The following is a 24,621-nucleotide window of genomic DNA, read 5'->3' as shown; positions in this document are numbered from 1 at the left end:
CACAGCTGAACTCATGAATCTACAGTGGCAGTTGGTTGTTATGGAATATTAACTAGGCAAAGACGTGTCACATCTGTTTAGGCTGCAGACCTTAACCATGTAAAGGCGTGTTACTTTTGTTTATGCTGCGTTTGTTTAATGATGTAAAGATGTGTGGCATCTGTTTCACCTTGCCTGCCTAAGGCACCTGATTGGTCTAATAAAGAGCTGGACAGCCAATAGCTAGGCAGGAGAAAGGATAGGCGGGGCTGGCAGGCAGAGAGAATAAATAAGAGGAGAAATCTAGGCTCAAAGAAAAAGAAATGAGGGGAGGAGAAGGCAGAGAGAACAAGGCAGCCACCAGTCAGCTTGACACGGGAAAAAGTGAAAATATACAGAAGAAAGGTAAAAAGCCCCGAGGCAGAAGGTAGATTAAACAGGTTAATTTAAGTTAAAAGAGCTAGCCAGAAAAGAGCAAAGCTAGGCCAAGCATTCAAAACTAATAAGTCTCTGTGTCATGTGGGAGCTGGTTGGTGGCCCCAAAGAAAAAGCCTGGTACAGTCTGTGACAGTCCGGGATGACACCTTCGAGTTCCAAAGCACCTGAGCCCTTTAGCAATGCCAGTGAGAAAGTCTGGGGAAGGGGAGGCAGTGTGTGTCCACTGCTTGTCGACTCTGGTCCCAACCACTCACCTTGGCAGTAACCAACTTACTGTGACATTATCTCATTTTATCCAACTGTATGCAGATCTTAATAGCTCTTCAAAGAGTGTGTTGCTAGAAATGACCATGGAAGATGTCACAGGGAATCACTGGTCATTCTCAAGGGGCCCCTCAAGTTCTCCTTCATTCTTGGGTTTAGTTTGACAGGTCTCCAAAAGGTAAGTTCGAGAACACTCCCAGAAGTAGTATGGTTTGTAACACGAATCTTAAAAGTTCTTATTAATAAAATCAAACCTGAAGCCAGGTATTGGGGTGAATGCTGGAAGATCAGAGAAGCAGAACAAGCCACAGCCACCTCACCTCACCATTTCCTCAGCTGATCCTGTTTCCTCAGACTGGATGGCTCTCAGCTGAACTATGCTGCTCAAACGCCTAAAAGCTTAACCAGGCTATCGTTCCTCGTCCTCATGCCTTAAATACCTTTCTGCCTCCTGCCATCACTTCCTGGGATTAAAGGCATGTGTCACCATGCTTGGCTGTTTCCAGTGTGGCCTTGAACTCACAGAGATCCAGGTAGATCTCTGCCTCAGGAATGCTAGGGTTAAAGGCGTGTGCTATCACTGCCTTACCTCTATGTTAATATTGTGGCTGTTTTGTTCTCTGACCCCAGATAAGTTTATTCGAGTGCACAATATTTTGGGGAACACAATACCACCACAATGGTTTCCTGGGGCCTTTCATAGACGTATATATCCATACATTTGCATACATAAGAATATACATCTTACATCTGTATATTTTGTGTATAAACCAGGTTGTTTATTTGCAGCTGAAGGTCTTAGTCCAATTCTTGCGGCTACTAGTCTCTTCCTTCAGAGTAATGTATAGGTAAGGAGCTGAGGTCAGCCCGGCATGGTGGTGCATGACTGGAAATCCTAGCACTTTCAAAGACGGGAAGATCCACCTGGGTCAGCCTGGGCTCCATGAGATCCTGTCTCAAAATGTGTGGGGATGGGCAGGGCTGGGAATATAGCTCAGTTATACAATGCTTGTCTCTCATTCAGGAAGCCCCGGGTTCGAACCCTGGCACTATATAAAACCAGATGTAGAGGCTCACACCTGTAACCCCAGGTATAACTCAGGAGATGGAGGCAGAAGGGTCCAAGGCCAAGGTTATCTTCATGTATATAGGGAGTTTGAGATCAGCCTGAGCTAGAGACTCTGTGTAGAGGGAGATGAGGAGGGAGAGTGAGGAGGAGGAGGAGGAGAGAGATAGCTAAACTGACATTTAGGACCTTACTCAGTGAACGTACAATTAGAAGCTCTCTGATTTCTTTTCATGGTTTAGAAAGGCCCTGGTTACAAACTGCTCTGGCCCTTTCGCTTGCTGCCTGAGCCAAGTTCCCCGATTCTCTGTGCCCCGGTTTCCCGACCTGTTCTGTGTGAATAGCACTCGGAGCTGACTTAAAGCACTCAGAGCTGACTTAAGGAGTTGAGGTATAAAGTGCTTGGGATGGTAAGTAGCATCTGGCACGACTCTCTCGGTGTTTGCTTTTGTGGTTATCATTTCCACTTTTTCTACGGTTCCTCAGAATCTAAGGCTTGGCTCAAACACTACAACAGCCTGAACGCGACAATGGAGTTCCTACGGAACTTGTTTGTAGTCGTTAAAGGATACGCTACGCCCAGCAGCATAGAAAAGCCCTTCCCTTGGCTGATCATATAAAATAGCCAGGAGTTCCTCTTGCACACGGCACCTGGGCCTTAGCTCCGCGCCCAGTTTAATGCTTATTCACTTTTCCTACGTCCCTTTTCTTTTTCTTTCACCAGGCCATACATGCCGTGGGGCGGTACGTTTGTGAATACAGCAAGAAAAATCCCGACAGTCTAGAGGCCTTCCGCGAGGTTCTATGCGCGTACGTTTTATTGCACATTTAATGCAAATATATTTCTCTGGCTCCTCAGCCCAGGGGCCCGGTGCCAAGAACTCTAACTGCCTCTCCAAGTCAGAGCCAGTCCCTTGGGCAAGGTGAGGCCTGACTGACAGCACACGGAGGGCGGGACTCAGCGAGGGGCGTGGCCTCCCGTCTGATTCAACTGGCCTAGCCGGGTCTCCACCTATCCCCGGGGACACCTTGTCTCAGGAAAGAGAAGCCTTTGTTGGTGGGATGATCCGCCTCCCCTCCACCACCCCAGAAAAACCTGCACGTGGAGGGTTCGGCTGCCTTCATGTATGCCTCCTATTTCCATTGTTTTGCTTTTACTAGTACAGGGTGGCCACACCCCACTTAGTGTCTATTGGATAAAGTCGTGAAGAGTTGCTTTTGTGTTTGTTTAAAGCTTCCCACGCTGCTGAAAGAGTACCTGGGTCCCAGGTGGGAGAGGCAGTTCTGGCCTGTCCGGGATGAGCCCGTCTTTTGAAGTTGCCTTCTGGACTAGATTTCGTCTTCCTTCTCCTCCTCTTCCCATTCGCTTTACCTGGTACTGAGTGACAGGGAACTACCAATGTGGACTCAGTGGGGGGATGGGGTGCTTGTTTTTTCTTTTTCTTCCTCCAACCTTCCTCCGGCCCAGCCCAACAAACCCCTGCTAGACAGTCGGGTATTAGAACAGGTGAAGCCTACAGTTTCGAGATCGGGAAGGGGGAAGGATTTTCAGCAGGTGTTTTATTTAAGGGACAAACGTCCGCCTGGACCAGGCCAGGAGGAGAACTCCCCAAGTGTCCTCGGGTAGCACATTCCGTTGAGTGAATAAGTTGGGGAGGGAGGCTGGCCCTGAGCCACAGGCGCGCGCACACACAGCTAATTCAGCAGTCTGATGGGGGTTGTTCACCGCGCTGGGCACAGATGCCACAGGCCTTAACCGGCAGGCAGGATTCCTCATAGCTGCCACTCAGGTGCCCGCTGAGTCGTGCTATTAGCCTCTCTTTCCTGCTGGAAAAGCTGAAGCAACCATGACTTGTCCAGGGTCACACACCAAGCTTGGGACCAAAATAACCTTGACTCCTCCTCCTCCTCCTCCTCCTCCTCCTCCTCCTCCTCCTCCTCCTCCTCCTCCTCCTCCTCCCCCTCCGCGGCTCTCCCAGCGGACAACATCCCCTTAGTAAAGCGTTCTCATTCTAACCTGAATCATTTAAAATACTCCTAATTGCAGGCCTACGGTGGGTGAACTGTAACCACCATGTGACAAGCAGACAGGTGGGAATGACCCAAGTTTTACCAATGCCTAGAATATACTATTACAGTGCTGGGGGCGGCGGGCAGTAAGAGGGTGTGGCAAAGGATGCCAACACGCATCAGATTAGATTTTTTTTTTAAAGAAGTACACTAATAATGTCACCTCCAGTTGTTACAATATTGCAACAGGAAAACACTACGGACTCAAATGGATCCGATTCAGAAAGGCATTTGGGGGACAAATCCCAGATATTGCAAATCTTCACAATCTCTTCCCTTTTTTTGCACCCATTGGGGGGGGGGAAACAACTTCCCTTTTAATTCTGATGTTGGCAGCGGTGTGGGCTTGGGAGGGCCCTGGAAACAATCAGGCAGGCATATAAGGTCCGTCTGGGAAACAATCAGGCATATGCATTCAGCTCGGTACACGGGGCCGGACACGTGCTTGTGCTCAGGCAGGAAAAGTAAATTCCATCCTGCAAATCGCTCTAACTGATTCATTTGTCCTCTGAGAGACGCCACCTACCTGCTCCCAGGTATTCAGGTAATTGACAGGGGTGGGGGCGGGGCCTCCGGGGATGTTTTAGTCCCTCAGGTCTTAGCCAGACTTCCGTGATGTCACACATTTCCTGCTCCGCGCCAACCAATGCCCTCCTTCTTCCTCCAGCCACCTGTACACCGAAGTTGAGACTGGTCACAGCTCAGGCGGCCCTAGAAGCTTCTACCACAAGAAATGAAAACTGGCTGGCGGCTGCTGCTACTTTAAAAGCCCCAAACACCTTTGAACAGGTGAGCCGGGTCTCCATTCTCCTCTCTTGGCCATTAGACCACTGACCTCTCAGGGGTGTCCAGGGAATTTGAGTGACCGCCTTGACTGTGAACGGCTCAGTCCAGAGTAACACTCTTGAGAGTAGAGGATGTCTGTATCAGCCGTCTTCTCAATGGCTCTTGGCGTTGCCTCTGGACAGCTATTTAATCATTTTCGTTTCCTAATTATTGATCCAGCTTCTGCTTGTCGGTGAAGTTATCTGATTGTTTTTAAAACCCCCCCAGAGAAAAGGAAGGTGAGATGGGTTTTGAAACTTAGTCCAAATGTGAAGACCAGTTCAGCCTGTTTTGTGGGGGGCTGGAGACACTCACCAAATTCAGAGTGTCTTGTTTTTCCCTTGTATTCTGCATTCATCTCATGCTTCTGTACTACTTTCCCAGGTTATGTTGTGTTGTGTACCACAGAGTCCTGGAGTTGGTAAATTCTGGTTCCCTATTATAAGCCTTTTTTTTTTTTTTTTTAACCTTTAAAAAAAAAGCCTGCAGTTTCCTTTGTGGAAAACATTTAACAGTCTGGATTAGAACTGTTTACCTTCAGGCCAGATAGGCTGCCTGCTGACCTTTGGTTAAAGTAAAGATTACCCCTCCAAGGCCACAAGAATGTTAACGCCAGGTCTGGGTTTTAAACTGCTGGAACTCTTTTGTTGTTTGCTTTTAATATATTAAATAAGTATATTTAATATATTAAAAAATACATGGAGGTGGCTGCTCTGCCAGGACCTGATTTTTAAAGTAATTTTATTCCAAGGACCCATTTTTGTTTTTTTTTTTTCATCTGGATCACACACCTGGCTCTCGACAGCCCCAGGAGCCACCCTCCGCCAGATACTGTTATTGACAAGAGCACGGGGACCGTTTCCTAAGCCAGCTTCTTACCGAGCTAGCTGGGAAACTCCAGGAGAGAAATAAACGAGTGGGATTTTCATTTCATAGTCCTTAGTTAGTCGCTTTCCCCGGGAGTTACGTTAGCAGATGGGTTTGTAAGGGAATAATCTATTAGGAAACAGGCCCATATATAGTCCTGTAGAAATTACAAGAACGTGTGTATAGAGACTGAAGCCCAGCGTATAAGCTGAAACAAGTAAGTTGCTTCTTACTGCTCAGCATCGGCCTTGTTCTTGTTGCCAGTCTCTCTCTGACTCCTGGGAAGCTCATCGTTTCTTCTCTGACCTTTGTGCCTGTTATTGTCCTCCAAGCTCACATATTTGCAGAGTGACAGCAGTTTACGCCTTACAAACCTTCTCAGTGGATTCAGAGGTTTGTGAGCAGGGTGAGAAAGGATTCCCCGTGGCTGGGATTTCCTAGGTATGAATTCGTCTTTGATATCCCAGACCTCTGCAGATCTTCACCGCCTCTGGCTCACCTGGTCGATTAGTTGTTTTTACAACAATGGACTTATGATTCATCAAATCATTTCATCATTGACTGCTTAGAAATATAATGCTGTATATATCATTGCCCCCAATATAAGAAAGAAAAAAAGGCAGGAACCAGAGTTGACTGTCTAGTTACAGGGGCAGCTTGTTGGACAACTTACATGTGTGTTTCCTGAGTGGTTCCCATGACAACTCCATTGGTTCAGGTGTGTACAAGGTGTGATGGGAAATCTTACATCCCTTAACAAATGGCTGAATTTCTCTGGACCTCCATTTCTCCCTCAGTAGGATTAGAGATAAGTACCATGTGCTATAATGTGGCACTGAGCATGGGCAGAGCTTGGGGTAAGCCATGCCTGGTACTGAGCCAGAGGCTAATAGAAGCCAGGTCTGCCTCTGCTGGAGGAATTTTCCTGGGAGCTTAGAGGACTTGTGTGAGCCTACGTGGCTCTCCTGTGGCTGCAACAGTTGGGAGCCCAGCTCTTATTACTGTAATTAATTGCCGGTAATTAACCCCACCGTTCACAACAATCTGGAGGGAGGAGAATGAATGAACTGTCGTTCACTGGGCCAGCCAGCGTGTGTCCGCCAGCCCCCTTGGCAGAGAAAAATCTGGGGGTGGTCTCTATTCCTTCCGTTCTCCAGCTGAAGGCTCTCTGGAGATATCTACAAAGTACGAGTTCCTTGTAGGGTTTCGGGAGAGGTCTTATTGTCATTTGCTCTAAGCTGACATGGCAGGGAGCTCGGTCTATTTTCAATAATGCCACCAGCCATCACCACCACCCTGAGTGGTCTGGGGTGTTAGTCCCTTCTAATCTTGTGGATAAACATCTTCCACCTGAGACTCCCTGAGCACTTGGCCAGGCCAGTGTGAGAGGGGACAGATAATTTGCAATGTGTACCATTCTGTGGAGAGGGAGACTCATGAGCTCTTTGAATAGGCTCACCCCCTTAAGTAGAATCTGCTGTGCCCTTCAGTGACCTTGAATCACTGCATCAGAGCAGATGTGTCCTCAGACCCCCTTGGAGCTGCTTCTGGCCCCACGCTCTTCCCAAAGTGTAACCCATTTCTGCCATTCAAGAGCAAGGGCCCAGTGAACCGAGGACTATGGATTCTAACCTTGACCACACTACAGCCTGCTGCAGAGGACTTTTAGGAAGAAGTTCAAGTTCCTCGCCCATCACTTCCATTGCCCCCCCCCAACCAAGGATGAGCCCCCCTGCATCCTACAGTAGAAGCTGGAGAGGCTCTTGGCCTGAACTCCTGGGTCAGGGTAATGGAGAGCAGGGGATGGGCAGTGCCTCCCAGGCCACGATCTTACTCAGTTCCAGGTGAAGTGGTGCTGCCATCCCACAACAGAGAGCTGGTCTCTGGCATCAGACTGCCTGGGCCCAAAGCCAATCCTACCGTGTCCTTTCTTTATGCCCCGGGCAGGTTTTTTAAAACCTGTTTGGAATGGCCCTGGCACTACATTAACCTAGTACCCATGTGATTTTCTTGAAAAGAAGGCATGATAGTGAGGACCAGACAGACCTGGCTCTGTCAACACAATTACTAGCCTACACGAGGCCCTTGATATCTTTGCCTCAGTTTGATCTCCTGAAAAGTGGGATACTTAGCTACCCAGGATGCCTGTGATAAACAGTTGCAGTGGTCGTGTGTAAAGTACCTGGCACATGCTAGGTGCTCAGTTAAAGTGCTATAGTGTTCCAGGACACATGTTACATTAACTACAGTCAGACATCTTAGCTCACGCTTCAGTTTGGACATAATGATGGAAATAACCACTGACTGGACAGATACGTTCCTGGAAAGACCTCCATGGGCTTAGAAGAAAACCTGTTAACCAAGACCATGTTATCTCCTTCTGGGATAGAGTAGCTGCCAGGGTGATGTCTGGTATTTTATAGACCAGCAGGTGTAGGAATCTGATGTACAAGATGAGGTCCGAGCATCTTCATGCAGCATGGACTCATGGCTGCACCTCTCAGCATTTCCTCTCCTGTTCTTAGAATCCCACACACCTAAGGTGGAGTCAAGATCTGCTTGGCTCAGGGCTATAGAGGCTCTTTAAAGGGACTCTTTATGACTCCTCCCCTCCTTGGTATCTCTGGACTTCCTGGCAGCATGGAACTATTCTTGATATTTATGTGCAGTATAGACTCACTTTTATGTGGGTGGTAAATTGACTGCCCTCTGACAGTGTCTCCAAACAATCAAGAGCCTTCCAAAACTATTTGAAGGTGACTGCGTGTAATTCTTCCTGGATGAATTAGACTTTAACCATGTACTGTTTCCAAAGAATAAGGATTGATGTGAAAACCATAAAAGTCGCTAAGTACAGAGACCTACAGGGAGCTGAGATCAGGGTCATAGAATGTTGGCTGTCTTCCCCCCTCTGCCATCTCCTCCTTATTCTGTGTCCTATGGCACAAGGACACCATAGTGAACTATTGCTTAGCAACACAGATACATACTTCAAGGGGAGAAAGCACTTCCTATGAACTGGTGTTTCCAAAAATGGAATAAGTTACCCAGTGGGGTGCTGAATGTGTTGTCACTGAAAGTGGTCACTATTTGGCATTTGTAACACCTGGAATGCTTGGTGGCTATGTGCCTGGGTTGATAGACAGATGGATGTATGGGTAATGAGTGAATGGATGTGGATAGATGATGGATAGATGTGTGGATGGATAGTGGATAGATGTATTGATGGATGATGAATAGGTAGATGTGTTGATGGATAGTGGATAGATGGATGAATGGACAGATAGATGGTTGATGACAGATGTATGTATAGATGGATGGATAGATGACCAACGTTTGTGTTTCTTCAGTTGAGACATCTTTACATGTGGCATGAAAATAAATAATGTACAATCAATTGTTTTAAAGATTGCATGAGAAAAATTCATGTCTATTACCAGCATCTCCCCTAACCTGTAGAAAATTGTTTACTGAAAGTAGTAACAACAAATTAAAAGTTTATATCTGCAAACAGAAAAGAGAAAAGGCATTCCCACTTCAGACAGGGTGGATGAGCTGACTCCCAAGCCGGAGATATGCAGGTTTTAGGATAGTTTATTTTCTTTCTTTCTTATCCCTCTCTGCCTCTTCTACCCCACTCAAAGAATTGCCCTCCCCTGCCCAGGGAGCCACAGTCCCTGTCATTGTTTGTAGGTTGACTGGTGCACTTCAAATATGTGCCCCGAGTTCCATCCCAGTTAGCCAGGAAGGTTTTCTTGTTGTTTTTATGACATCAAGAATTTCAGTTTGGAACACGTATGCCTAAACACCACTATTGTTTGCCAGTGACTCGGATTGGCTTCTTGTGTGATGCATTTGTCACAGGGACCTGAGACTTCATCAGCAGCAGAGTGGAAGCTCTCTAGGAATCCCTTTAATAGCTTCTTGGCACACAGCATGGCAGCAGCAGATGCATGATGAGAGGTTTAAAAATGTCATTGCTATCTGCTAGGATGATTTGTATAACTTGCTTGTGACTAAAGGCTGTTAGTCACGTGGCCTCTTTAGAATGCTGCATGCTTGGGCTCATGCATCCTCATATTAACACATGAGTCACTTTGTGTTTTCAAAGTCCTCGTTAGGTATTATGGTCATACTCGTATGACATCTTCCACAGCATGCACACACTCAGCCATTCTATCTGTGACCCCTGGAGGCCCTTGTAAATTGGTTTCATGGTTACCTCCAAAGACATCTGCATTATAACTTATTAGTGAGCTAAAAGGAAATCACTAGAGTTTTACAATGGGGAAGGATTGCTACTTCTAAGTATACAGGAGTCTCAGTGGCCGCCATCTCCAAATGTTTGCCCTGTCACTTAGCCATGTGGAGAAGGGTTAGAGTGGGTCACTGGGAATATTTACTCATTCCTGTGGGATTCACCTCTAGGAATACACAGTCTCCTGGGCTAGTCTCTTAGGACTTACCTTAGCTGATGACCGTAAACTCAGAGACTTTAAACAACTCTGTTTATTATTTCAGTTCTAGAGTGTGTAGAAGTTTGAAATCAAGACATCAGCAGGGCCGCAGTCTGCCTTTGAAGGATGTAGGCAGGAGAGAATTTACCCCTGCCTCTCCCAGCTTCAATGGGTCCAGAGGTCATGTGGCCTGTGGCAAAGTCCTCATACTGCCTCCTCTTCTGAGTCTGTCTTCTAAGGATACTAGATTTAGAGATCACTCAGGTAATCAATATGGTCTCATTTCAAGGTCCAATACTTGGTGACATCTTTTAGAGTCAAATTTCCCAATTAGGTCAGCTTCCAAGCTCCGGGGATAACCATGGACATGTCCTCGGGGTGGGGCTATCACTTTAATCTACTGCACTCACTCTGTAGCTGATGTTCATATTCACAACCATCTATGTCTGTTTATGGAGAAATCTTTGTGTAGACAAGTGGTTCTCAATTTTCCTAATGCTTTGACCCTTTAACATAGCTCCTCATGTTGTGAAGACCCCCAACCACAGAATTATTTCATTGCTACTTCATAACTGTAAATCTTGCTACTTTGATTACATGAATCATAATGTAAATATCTGATATGCGACCCCTGTGGAAAGGGTTGTTCTACCACCAAAGGGGTCATGACCCACAGGTTGAGAACCACTGGTGTAGACATACTGAGTGAAATATAGGCAAGGACAGGTTAGAGTTGGCAGCATTTACAACTATCATTTATTCCTATGATCAAGGCGGGATGGGAAGGGTTTTGTGCTCTAATGTATTCTTCCCATCAACACTATGACATCTCCAGAAGGAAGGCAGTAGAAACCAACATAGATTGTAATAGAGATGGGTCAGGTCATATTCCAAGAACTATCACTCCACTGAATCTTGACCCCTCCTCCACTCAGGATAAGCAGATAAATATCTGCTTCTAAGTAGCATTGCTTCAAGGGACCTTAACAAGTTAGAAAGTGTCCTAGGAGAGCCTTTGCCATCACCGGGACTACTCATGAAGACAGTAAGTAGGACCAGAGACAAGACAAAGGAGACACTCCCCCCCTCCCCCCTCCCCCCCCTGTGCTTTAATTTGGGGACAGGGATCATGTTTTGAAGGGACAGTGTGACATAGGTTGACCCCTGAAAAAACAAGCGCCAACAGCCAGGGTAACAAGGATTTGAATCTTTGAAAACTGCCCAGGCCTCTATCACTGGAAACTTTTGGAGGAGTAACTGGCATGTCACCCGTAGGTATGTTTGAAGCAGCATTTCCCCGACTTGGTGAGAACCTAAGATCCTTGCCCAAACCAAAACCTTGTCATTTCTAAGCCAGCCACAGTGCTGACACCAGTATCCAGCACCTGGGAGGCTGAGGGAGGGTCATGAGTGTGAGGCTAGCCTGGGTTACACTGTAAGTTTGAAACCAGCTGGGCTATGTATATAGTGAGGCCTTGACTCAAAATATCTGTGACTTCTAAATAAAACATAAAAAAAAAGTCTTAAAATCATGGAGGTACCAACCCCCGTGTATACTCTTGTCCTTGATGGATGTCTTTGGTCAGGCCCTTCCCTCTCGGGATCTTCTCTCATTTGTTAAAAGCCTACTCACTTTTGTTTGTTTGTGGGTTTTGTTCAATAATTTTTTTAAAGACAGGGTCTCATGTAACTCAGGATGGCCTTGACCTCTCCATGTAGCTGAGGATGACCTTGAACTTCTATCTCCACTTCCTGAGTGCTGGGATTAAGGCATGTGCCACCGATGCCCAGGATATGGTACTGAAGGTTGGACCCCAGGAGTTGTTACGCTATGCAAATGCTCTATCAACTGAGCTCCAGCCCCCAGCCCCCAGCCCCCAGCCCCCAGCCCCCAGCCCCTGTTGTGAGCCATCCCAGCAACCAGTGGTCCATGAAGTTCCCTGGCCCTCGCTATGTGGTTCTCTGGTTCCTTCTCCTCCAAAGTTTTGTTGCACTTTATTGAGTTTGCTGGCTGTGTCATACTATCTATCTGTGTCTAACCTCTATTTTCCTAATTAAACTTGAACTCCATAAAGATGGCATTGAATTCTCTCTGGGAGTCCCCACAGAGTTCAGGACAAATCCCAGTCATGGACCGGGCAGTCAGCAGACATCTGTAAAATTGAAATAGTTGGAAGATGTTGAGAACTCAAATATGTTTCTTTATGTCCTTCCTAAAGCTTGGCTAACTGTTTAAAAACTAAAGAAAAGTTCCCTTCCTGACATGGTCAGCTTTGAGGGGTCGGACAGCAGCTTACAGGTTGTTCTTTCCCATACGGCCTCAGCGTCAGCTCTTCCCAGGAGTCGGTGTTGATGCTTTGCAACAGAAGAGTCCTTGCTCCTGTGAAATCCTTCCCTTTAATCGTGGACTCTTTGCAGGAGTCCATGTTTCTAGGCTAGGAAGTGGGAGGACATCTTATTTGAGACAGAGCACTTACAGACCCAAGGATAGCAGGTGTACCGTGACATCCGGGGAAGAGTGGTGAGGTCTCCTGTCAAGGGAGATAAAGCTCTTTTCTGGAAGGCTGTGAAAAGCCATCCCCTGGCCTCCAGAACTCATTTGTAATTGGTTAACCATGGGGGGCTCTGGTCGCTCAGCCGCTTCTCTCGTCTTTCCCACTTTCTGAATGTGTTCCCAGTTATTGACTCCAGATGTGTTCGGCCGTCTCTTCTTGTTTGGTTCTGTAATTTCCTGGCAGATTCTGACCTTTGTGGAGACCCTTTATAGTTTTCTTCTGTTCTTCCTAGTGTCTGAAACACTGTGCAGGCGGATGTCATTCACAGATTTCATTAATGAGTCTCCCGCTCCCGCTTTGAGACCATTGATTTTAGAAGTTAAGCAGAGGCAGAGCTAACCACAACCCTTGCAGGCAGGCTGTGAGTACCTGCCTCAGTCTCCCAAGGTGAATTGCATGCCCCTCCCTGATGCCTCCTCCAACCCTGGCTCATAGCTTGAAGATAGGTTTTTTTGTTTTATTCTATATGTGACTCTGTATTCAGGTCACTGAAGCAATGGATTTGTCCTGATTATATACAAGTCTGTAAACCAAAGAATAATGTATCTTAGTTCATAATCAGTACTTATTAAAAAGATCACACATTATCAGAACCTTCAGTGCTCACTGAATGTATCTGAAATTCAAGGTTTAAGTAAGATTAATAAGGAAAGATAAGGCTTATCTTGACTTTGGGAATTGCTTTCCCCAAATAATCCATTTTAAGAGGGTCAGCCAGGGCACTATTGAGACAAATGTGCCTGCTGGCAAATTCCTTTAGAAAGAGAACAGGTGGCCCGGGCCACTGTGGGAAGCAGTTGTTGGCACTGGTCCACTGGGCTTTTCCATGGCTAAGCTTCTGCTTAGGAATGAGTGTCCTGGCAATGGCTGGGGTGTGGGCCCAGCAGCCAGTTTGAAATACTGAGGCCCCAGGTTGCCCTACAGTGCTTCACTCAAAGGTTTAAAGCATCATCAACAAAACCTCTGCACCTCTGGTTTTTTAAGTTTTTTTTTTTTTTCTTCTTCTGTCATGTTGTGATGCTAGGGACTGAACCCAGGGTTTTACACATCCCAGGAAAGCACATCATCACTGAGCCTCGAGCCTGTACCTCCATACCAGCCTCAGCTTCTATTCCATATGTTTGTGTTCATGGGGGGTATGCATGTATGTGTGGCTGCACACATGTGTATGTGTAGAACAGAGGACAGCCTTGGGTGTGCCATTCCTCAGGCCCCATCCACCTTGGTTTTTTTGTTTTTGTTTGTTTGTTTTGAGACAAGGGCTCTCATTTGACCTAGAGCTTTCCCATCAAGCTAGGTTGGCTCAGGGATCTGCCTGCTCCTCGGTGCTGAGATTAAAGCTCATGCCATAAGGCATGGCTTTTTTTGTTTGCTTGGGTGGGTTTTTTCGTGGGGGTGGAATCTGGGGATTGAATCAGGTTCCTGTGGTTCCAAAGCAAGTCCTTCAGCAGCTGAGCTATCTCTCCAAGCCTTCTCCCCAGGCTCCGTTTCTTGGAGCTAGGTTACCTGAGGGATCACTCCATATAGGCTTAGTCTGTATACATTTGAAATACATTGTAAACCATTAGGGTTGGTTGAGGGATAAAAAGAGTTTGAACAAGTTTACATCATCATTACAAAGCAATGCCCCAGTGTGGTGGTAAACACTTGTAATCTCAGCACTCGGGAGGCTAAGGCAGGAGGATGGCGTGATCATGATCAGCTTGGGCTAATTAGGAAGACCCTGCCCCCACACTCCCCCAAACCAGCAGACTGAACACCACTCCAGCAGGGCAGAGCCCCCTGCCTGCTGTTTGGCACATTCTGGGCACTGTCCTGGATGGCAAGAACTGCTCGTTGCTTGGCTGGGATCTCATGTACACATGCAGCAAAGCTTTTGCAGGACCCAGTTGCTTTGTCGACCCCTCTGGAAGAGAGCTCTACACTTCCTGTCCCTCTTGGCTCATGAGCCCTTCAGCAAGTTGTGGCCCTGGTGTCTCTCCCAGGCACGGACTGAAGTGGGGCTGTAATCGGTGTAGGGCTTAAAGTCTAGTGGCAGGCCTCTGATACATCGGCCAAGCCCACAGTTTCCTCATGGCACCTGGCTGGCTACCAGGGGTGATGTAAGAAAACTAGGAAGACTCACCAAGGCTGTGTTAATCCCAGGGCTGGGTCTAAGCCACAGTGGTGACACCTCACTTTCCCTACTTGAACTTCTAAGAAAAATAGTGATAAGGCCTTGATTATAGGTAAAGCAAGGGAGGCACTCGCCTTGGGGTACAAATTTTAAGAAGCCAAAAAAACAACACCCCAGCAGTGGTGATTTTCATAGTGTATTAGTCTTCCCATTGCTGCGACGGAGTGTGTGACGAAAGCAAGTTAAGGAAAAGACGCCCCTCACCTCCACCCCCACTCATGGTTTGAAGGGATACAGTCCATCATGGCGGGGAAGGCAGGCAGGAGTGTGAGGCGCTGGTCACATGGCACCACAGTCAGGAAGCAGTGAGAGATGAACGCTGGTGTCTGGCTCAGTCCCTCCTCTTCCCCTGGGTAGTTAGTCCAGGACTCCAGTCACAGACCAGCACTGCCCACATTCAGAGCGGGTCTTCATTCTTCAGTGAAATCTCTTTGGAAAGACCCAGGTGTTGCCATGGTGACAGTGAAGATGAATACTCAGTGCTTTTCTACAAAAAAATCAAAAGCAAGACAACAACCCACGATGAACAAAGGGTCGGCACTGGTTTAGAGATCAGATGGGTAAGCTGTGGTTGTTTAGGGGTTATCAACCCAGTCTTTCATCTCAGGCTGTGGTGTGGCTCAGCACAGCACCAGTGTGTCTGTTGTTTAGGGATGGATTTAGTTGGGGTTCTCGACATCCTATGTTAGTGAAACGTTTTCTGTAGGCAAGTCTGTCCAGCAATTGCCTCTTCCCCAGGTTGGGACAACTGTCACGATCTAGGATGACAAGCAAGCCTCTTCAGGCACTCTCCTTTACAAGTCCTCTTTTTGGGGGTGGAGCAGGTGGCTGGAGCTGGAAGGTTCTGTTTCTCCCTGTCACTCCTCCATGGGTTTCTCTCTGCTCATCACTTGAACCTTTTCACATACTAGTGAATTTTAGTGAGTATTAATATTTGTGCTTTGGGTGGGGAAATTATCACTGATTGACTGTTTAACTGGTTTCCATTTTAGTTTTCTTGCATTATGTGTTGTTCATACTCTTAAAAATGAGATTGATGAAATAGGAGCCCGAAATGTCCCCGGTGCCGTCTGTTCTAGGGAATAACAGAATACTGTAGATCCTAATACCAGACTACTTAGCTGCTGAAGGCTGCCCTCTATTTATATAAAGCCACTTTATATATATATATATATATCTTTCCACTTCTCAGCCATGTCCACAGACCTTGTTTATGCTTTTAGACACTTCGTGCTTGTCCTTATAACCCCAGATCTTATCTCTCAATCCATCTGTCTACCTATGGAGAGAGTGCTGTCCCTCTTCAGTGCGGATGCTTCTAGAACTCCCTCCCCACCCAGACACCCCAATTCACAGATGCTCAAGTTCCTTCTATAAAATGCTGCAGTATTTGCCTTTAATAATCACACATCTCCTAGGTAGCCTAAATCTTTTCTAGATTACTTATATTTTCTAATACAATGTATTGTTCTGCTGAAGTTTTAGGGGAAAATAAGGGAGAAAGGTTATATATTTAGCATAGATGCCTTTCCCCCCACCCCAGCCTGTGATTGATTGAATCCAGGATTTAGAACCCTCACACATGGAGGGCTCCCTCCCTCTCCCCCACCCCTCTCTGTCTCTTTTTTTCTTTCCTCCCCTCCACAGCCAATGATTTCCACTAGTGCTCAGGGAAGCATCTCATGGGTGGCCACCCACCAGCATTGAGGAAGCATCCTAGGCTGACTGAGAATCATTGCAACAGTACATATACTGGCCTCCCTCTGTCCTGGAGTTCTGGTGCTTACTCTTTCCGGGCATTGTAGGAGACACATTAACAGATTGGGGGGCTTGCTGTGAAAAGCTGGTCAGCCCCATTGCGACTAGAAACCTGAAGAAACACTGGATGAATCCAGTTCAGTTCAGAGAAAGTCATATCTTCAAATACTAAAGTACTAAGCAACTACGTACACTCTATGAAGATCTCCATGGGCAATGCTGCATACCCTGGAGAAGGGAGGAGCTATAGGGAGACAAATTCCCACTTAGTGTGTGAACATTTCCTCTGATATAAAGATATGCCTGAACATGCAGAATGATCTGTTTTATAAAGCCATTACTATATTATGTAAGGACCACTCTCAAAACTTTTAAAAAAAGATTTCATTTATTTATTATGTATACAGTGTTCTGCCTGCCTGCATATATCCCTGCATACCCAAAGAGGGAACCAGATCTCATTATAGATGGTTGTGAGCCACCATGTGGGTGCCAGGAATTGAACTCAGGACCTCTAAGAGATCAGCCAGTGCTCTTAACCTCTGAGCCATCTCTCTAGTCCTCCAAAGTTCCTTTCAATGCAGCTTCTGTGTGCCATCTTTGAAGGGTACTGATGCACGTCATAACTGCCATCCTTACAAGTGGAGGGAGCCCCTTTGTTTATTTCCTTTTTTGTTTGGTTTGACCGTGCTGGGCCTTGTGCCTGATAGACAAGAACTCCACTCCTCAGCTCTGTATGTCCGCTGGGATTCCTTTGACACAATGGAATCTCCTACTGTTAGAAAACGGGACTTGGAAACAACTTCAGAGATGTTTTAGGGTGAAATTGGTTCTCTCAATAGGGGAAGATGAACTCTCAGTGGAGCCAAGTAATGTGTTCATCCATTTGCTTTCTGTGAGCTTTCAGGGTGCCCTGGAAGAAGAAAGAGGGTGCCCGAGACACACCACGGCCATCTTGTTCTAGTGGGCTCCCTTTCTAGGTTCATTTCTATTGCTGTGATTTTTAAAAAAGCTAATTGGAGGAGAAAGGGATTTGTTACAACTGACAATCCCAGGTTGTGGTTCATTATTAAAGAGGAGTCACCGCGGCAGGGCCTTGAGAGAAATGGTCACATTGCATCCACCTTTAGAGCAGAGGAAAATAAATACATGCTTGCTTGCACTCAGCTACATTCTCCACTCTTATACAGTCCAGGACTCCATTGCCTAGGGAATGGTGTCGCCCAAAGTGGCCTGGGTCTTTCCGCATCAATTAAGACAATCCCCTCATAGGCGTGCATCAAGGCTGACCCAAAGAAGCTGATCAATCCCTCGTTGAGGCTCTCTTCCCAGCTGATCCTAGGTGGTGTCAATGTCTGAAAGTCATGTTGTCCTTCTGCCCTGCTCTAAATGAAAAGGGGAGAGATTGTTTCTCAGTGTGGGAGACCAAGAAAGCAGGACTTCTGTTTTCTGCTTTCTCGCTCTGAACTGTATGAAAGCCACATCCCACATCTCCCTCCCCGCACCCCCAGGACCAGAAGGACTGGCCTACCATACTGAGTATATTTAGATAAATACTCCTACCTGCCTGGCTCCCAAACCTTACTTTTTAGGAGAGAAAGGCATTTATCTGTTAGGTTAAATGCTTCTTAATCCTGTCATCTCACATTCATCTAAAAGCAGGATATGTTATATGTTCATAAAATAGAGACGGAAAAAGAACTGCCAGGTAAACTGAAGGAATCTTCTATTTTCCAAGTCCACCTGGTTCATCGTTGTGGAGCCCAGTGGGCATGTTCAGCCAACCCTCCCCTGGCCCGATTTTATTTATGGGGGCTTTATTTAGTCTAAAGCAAATTCACAAAAATATATGTAAGTGGTGTTTACATTAACATTACATTAAGAAATTGGTTTACCATCTGGCCACGAGCCAGTGGACTCATTACTCTGAGAGGGAAGGAGAGGGAGAGAGGTTAGGAGAAAGGAAAAAGAGGCTGGAGGTAAGGGAGGGGATGGAGGAAGCAGGGGAAGCCTGCCAGGTTTGCTAACCTGCTTAGGCTAAGTCTTCCTCAGGCCCCTCCAGTTCTCCTCAGAGGAAGGACTCTGTCTCCTCAGAGCTTTGACAGCTCTCTCTGCAATGAGGCCTAAATGGATTTAAATCCTTCTGATTCCCTGGGTCTTTTATATTGAAGTGGTTACAGTATTGGAGTTCTGACCATTTTATAGTGGAGAAAGGTGCTGGGAGACAAAGGGATGGGAAGTTAGGGGGAAGGTAGAGGCCGGGAGCCCTGCCTGGCTAGTTTCCTTTCGGGTATGCCTAACTGGCCAGTCACTTACATGCCATATTCCAGTTTCCTGATCTGTTTAATTAAAAAAAAATGTCATGAGGTGCTATAAGGATAAAATGACACAATCTAATAATGTCCTCAGCACAGTTCCTAGCACATGGGAAATTTTAATTGTTAAGAAGCAAAGTTATAAAAAATATCCTTCCAGAGGGGCATGGTGGCACAAGCCTTTAATCCCAGCACTCAGGAGGCAGAGGCAGGCAGGTCTCTGAGTTTGAGGCTAGCCTGGTCTCATATATAGTGAGACTCTCTCTCTCTCTCTCTCTCTCTCTCTCTCTCTCTCTCTCTCTCTCACACACACACACACACACACACACACACACACACACACACACACACTCACTCAATATCACAAGAACAAAACAAAAACACTTCATCATAATAGAATCATAGAAATCTATTCGTGAACAGGATTTTATCTAATCCTGTGCCCTACAGGGTCTTTTTGTTTGTTGTGGTTTATGGCTTTTTTTAAAGGCAGGATTCTTAGTGCAGAATATTATTTTTTTAAAAAAAAGTGATGTGCCAGTGGAATAGAGCAAGGTCGAATGGATGCCCTGCGTTGATCAGCTTCATGTTACAATAATGAACGGCCTCGGTCAGGGTCCATCCTTTTCTATTGCTGTGCAAACACCATGACCACAGCAGTGTACAGAAGAGCTGGGACACCCAAGGGACCCGATGGGAGGAAAGGAGGTCTAAGGGAGTGAGCAGTGGGGGTGTGCGGTGGAGTATGTTCAGAGTACATTATACGCTTGCTTGAAGCGTCCTTGTGATCTTTTTAATAAGAATATTAAAGCCACATCCCAATATGATCTGCCCTGGGCCCCACCTCTCAGGGCTCCATACCCTTTCTTCCCGGTAGCAGTACCCTGGAGACCAAGCCTATAACACATGGACCTTTGGGAGGCACTTGCCCAGACCACAGCAGATGAGCCAAGGTCTCTCCTTGTCTTCTCCCACCTTCAGCCTCTGGAAGATTCTGAGGGAGGCTCACGACTCCTCCCAGAGCACACTTGACAAACCACCCATCAGGTCTACACCGCCATGTCACTGAAGGATGATGAGTGGCACTCAAGTGAGCAGCGACTCTTTCATTAGTACCAGGAGCTGTAGCCTGGTTCCTGTTAGACCGTCTCCTGCCACAGCATGAGAAAGAACGGGACCAGAACATGTGGGGACACATGACAGAACTCCAGAAGAAGCCTCAAAGATCTAGAGCCTCGGTGTACCCTTCTGAACCTTTCTCCCTACAGTGAGATGACCATCTTTTGGGTGGCCCATTTCCATTGTCAGATTAATTTTAACTTTCCAGTCTCCCGAAAGGACTTCCTGTAAACTTCCAGTGCCTGCCTGAGAGCCTCGAGGACAAATAGCTCCGTAGGTTTCCTTGCGCTCTGACGGCAACTCACCCCCTTCCTGAACCCTCAACCTTTTGCCGTCTGTGGTCTCAGTGAGAGAGAAGTCAAATGCTGTTGCTTCCCAAGTGCTCTAACTTTTCAGGCATTTTACTTCAGCCCCCTGTGACCAGACTATTCTTTCAGGCATCCTGGCTGAGTTTGGAAATGTAAACATCAAAGCCCGAGTCTGTGAAAGTTGGAAGGCGTGTATTTTCTTTGAGATAAGGCTGTGTTTGGACAAACAAGCTCAGAGTGTTTGGAAAAGGAGAAGGATGCAGCGCCGTGTGTGACTGACCACCATGTTCCTTACACACGTGGCCCCCTCTGTCTAGTTCATGTGTCTCCATGGCCCTGTGGAAAGCTGAAAGTCTTGTTTGTGAAAAAGTTGTGTTGGAGGTGAGGGGAAGCCAGATGCCCCCTTGGCATAAACAATGGCAGATTCGTTGATGGGCACTTGTTACCTGCTCTCTGCCAAGTTGAGAATGCCCACCTCCTCTCTCGACTGGGGACTCCCTAAAGCTGCATTCTTTGCATGTGTTTTTGAGGTCTCCCCCTCAATTCACAGCCTGGCTTCGAGTTGGTCATTGAAAGTACTTATTGATTGTTTAAAAATTACCCGAGCTTTAAAATCAAACATTGAAAAAACTTATTGTTTGGGGACTCTTTCTGTACCAAAGGAAAAGATACACCGCCATGGTATTTTTCTGGGAAAGATATAAATATATAATTGGGTCAAAGACTACTGTTCTGACAAAGCAGAAAGATTCCCTTGTAGGAACCAAAGTTTCTGTTCTAGGCCAACAGAGCTAGACTAAAGACAAGATAAATTGTGGAACACCAATGAGAGAAAAAAAATATCACAAGTTAATTCGTACTCAGTGTATGCCTGGTACAAATCAAAGATCTTCACTGAACTTATGTAGTCTTCAGATCAGCCCTATAAGCTGGCCTGTTGTTAACTCTTGCCTGGTTAAAGGCATCCACACACAGTAATGGGAGGTTGAACTCCGAGGCCACTTAACTACCGATAACTGGACAGTTGAGGGTGGTAATGAAGAAGGAAAGTAATCCAGGCCATAACCATAGGAAAAATACAGAAGACACACAGCTCAGGTGACTTGTTGAAGGCACTGGTGTCCTGCTGTGTTTGTACTCTGGAGAACGGTGGCAAAGAGTCTTCAGTCTGTTTTTCTGAAATTATTTCTTGCTCTGGTCTGACAAAGAATTTGGTAAAAGATCTATCTCTTTGATTCTATTAACAAATCATATTTCTTATATGATGTACGTACACATTTCACCAGCAGACGGGACCCAAGTGATTATTAATCCATCGGCGTGGGAATGTTTGTATGTCTCCATTATTCCTATAATGTGAAATGGAGGTACAGGGAGGCAAAGATCGTTAGTTATAGAGTAGATGCTCAGGCCTGGCCTTCGGAGTCTATGCTCACATAAGCCTTGGTCCCCTCAGGCTATGGTGTGAACATGAGCTGCCTTTTTCTCTTGCAGGTTTTTCTCTTGGGTGGCCCTTGGAATATCTTGACCTGTTCCTGAGGAAATACTGCTTTCCTGATCCCCACTCAGTCATGAACCAACTAGACCTCGCTGATGAACCAGATCCCAGCCTTGAGCCCTTGTGCACGGTGTGCGGCCAAAACCACTCCCCAGAAGAAAACCACTTCTACACCTACACGGAAGACGTGGACGACGACCTCATCTGCCACATCTGCCTGCAGGCATTGCTGGACCCTCTGGACACTCCGTGCGGGCACACCTACTGTACCCTGTGTCTCACCAACTTCCTGGTGGAGAAAGACTTCTGCCCGGTGGATCGCAAGCCTGTGGTTCTGCAGCACTGCAAGAAGTCCAGCATCCTGGTCAACAAGCTTCTTAACAAGCTCTTGGTCACCTGCCCGTTCCCAGAGCACTGCACCGAGGTGCTACAGCGATGTGATCTCCAGCATCATTTCCAGACAAGGTAGGAACCCTTCCTCCTCCTTTCCCGGGGCCAGGGAGTAAGACGCCAACCGGGGTGCAGTGAGGAGTCACTCACCTCCCTAGGGCCTGGCACTCCCCATGCCCTGGCACGCCTGGCACTCCACAGGATGCCTGTTCTTTCTCTTTGTGTCTGTTTCAAAAAGACACAGTCTAGGTGTTCATGGCGGTGAACCAGTGTGAGCAAATGTCACTAAATGGGATTGTGTTGTGTGTATGCCCTTATGTGTTTATGGTTTTTTTAAAAATGGTGGTGTGAAATGTTAGGGTTTGGATATCAATTATCACCACTGGGTCATGTTTTCAAATGCCTGGTTCTTGGCCAAATGGTGCTATCTGGAGATGTGGCAGAAGCTTCGCAAGATGGGGCCTAGCTGGAAGAGATAGCTTACTGCTGCATACCTTTGAGGTTATGCTAGGCCCCTGTTCCCTCTCTCTTTTTCCTGGCTGCACTCCTCACCCAGATGGACAGAAACCTCTGAAACTGTGAGTCCAAATAAATCCTTCTATACGCAAGCCATCTCTCTTTTTAATTGGTGTAGGATCTACATTTATTCACTTACTTATGTTCAATTTTAATTTTTATTGGCATATGCTCATCATATAGAGTATTGGATTTTATAATGGCAAATTGTTTCAAATAAATCAACTAAGTCCTTAAATGAGAAATTCAGAAAACTATCACCCTTCATTCTACTTTTCTTTCTCTTGCTGTGATAAGTATCCCAACCAAAGCAACTTGTCTTAACACATCCCAATCACTGTCCGTCATTAAAGGAAGCCGAGGCAGGAGTTTGAGGCAGGCTCTGGAGCAAAGGCCATGGAGGAACACTGTTTACTGGCGTATTCCCTGGCTTGCTCAGTGTTCTTTCTTATAGCATCCAGGAACAAGGTTGACACCACGCACAGTGGGCTGGGTACCCTCCTGCATCAGTCCTTAATCAAGAAAACGTCCCCCAGACTTGCGTCCTGGCAATCTGATGGAGGCATTTCTCAACTGAGGGTCCCTTCCCAGGTGACTGTCGCTTGTGTCCAGCTGACATAAAAATTACCCAGGACACCCTCTGAGTGACTGTTTCTGTTTCTCTTTTGGCCAAGGTACACACAATGGTGGCAGAAATGAGATGCGCTTCTTGCTGCTGCTGACTGGCACCCCCTGCTCCCCCACTTGCTTCTCAGTTTGGTCCTTTTCACTGTTGTGTGCCTGGGCATTCCTGTGTGGGTGGCCTCACTGGTGACTCTGGGCCTGTTACCCATGAGGCACTCTTCTCAGCACACTTAAGGTGCTTAATCAACGGTGAACAATAATACCACAATTATTTTTGTAAGAGGAAATCTGCAGGCTTGTATTTATCTTGGTTCCTGTCACAGCCGGGGCAAGAGGCAGATGCATGTTATTTTTTTTTTAAAGGTCACATACCTTAGGTCATGAATCTGTGGCTTTGTCTTGTGAGACATAAGTAGATTCTCTAACATGAAAGTTTTTTTTATCATATTAGGGCCTAAGTTTAGTGCTTAGCACATGTTTACCATGTTGGTTATGACACTGGACTCAAGATGCCCAGCCAGAAGTTTTTAATATAGGTTTGCAGTACATGCTGCTTTCAGACATGGAGACCCACCTCTATAGTTTCCCAAAAGAAGGTGTGGTAAAAGGAGACTGTGGGAGGGAGCCTCTTGGTGACCATTGCTGATAATTTTGGTCAGGTGTCAGAGGCATTGGGGAGAGGAAAGTAATTTCCCAAGGTCAAAGATAAGGTAAGTTCTGGTCCAACTATGCCAAGACCAGGGGACACACTACATAGGGAATATAGAAGACCTAAGGAGAGAGGGTCCTGGTGGAAATCCCTCTGCCCATGTGCCCATGTCCTGTCCTGCCATCTTTTCTTCTATTTAGGATGTGTTGGTTCCCTGTTGCTGCTATAACAGTGATCACAAGCTTTCTGACTTCACACAACTCAAATTTATTATCTCAGAGTTCTCTGGAGGGTTAGAAATCTAATATGGGTGTCACCGACCAACATCATGGGGTCTCTGGGTTAGATTCCTTCGGGCTGCAGGGAAGGCTGTCACATCTTACCCTTGTCAGCTTCTAGATGCTTCCTTCCTGGGGGTGGCCAACCAGTGATAAAGGGATAGCATCACTGGAGTAGACTGTGGCAACCTGTGGGGCTACAGGGAAGAGAATCCATACTTAGCTGCCCCAACAGAACTTTCATTCATCCCCTGCCCACGCTTCCCCGTGACCAGAACTTCTCAAGGAAGCTGAGAGGAAAGTGTTGGCAATCACACAATTGGTAATGATTTTCACTTGGGAAAGAGCTGTGAGGGAGGAACCCCAGACTGACAGAAATCCAGTCACCTCTTCAGGCTGTGGCTCTCTGGGGAGGAAACCCCCACCTCAAGGAAGCATGGGCCTCAACACCTGCACTTGCACCTCTTCC

At 46.6% G+C, this 24,621-nt stretch overlaps 1 protein-coding gene across 1 annotated transcript in view; it reads left to right on the top strand.

The window, feature by feature from the left end:
- The window catches only part of Lnx1 (ligand of numb-protein X 1), a 117,457-nt gene that overhangs the window by 4,576 nt on the left and 88,260 nt on the right, over nt 1-24,621 (top strand). Inside the window, exons 2-4 of the mRNA XM_076546450.1 lie at nt 2,472-2,557; nt 4,485-4,606; nt 21,692-22,160. Of these exons, the coding sequence (XP_076402565.1) occupies nt 21,769-22,160 (392 nt within the window). The 5' untranslated portion in view covers nt 2,472-2,557; nt 4,485-4,606; nt 21,692-21,768. The remainder of the gene's footprint in view (nt 1-2,471; nt 2,558-4,484; nt 4,607-21,691; nt 22,161-24,621) is intronic.

Source organism: Peromyscus maniculatus, chromosome 10 (assembly GCF_049852395.1).
Source record: "Peromyscus maniculatus bairdii isolate BWxNUB_F1_BW_parent chromosome 10, HU_Pman_BW_mat_3.1, whole genome shotgun sequence".
Classification (NCBI taxonomy): Eukaryota; Metazoa; Chordata; class Mammalia; order Rodentia; family Cricetidae; genus Peromyscus; species Peromyscus maniculatus.
This window is presented reverse-complemented; position numbering and strand designations above follow the sequence as displayed.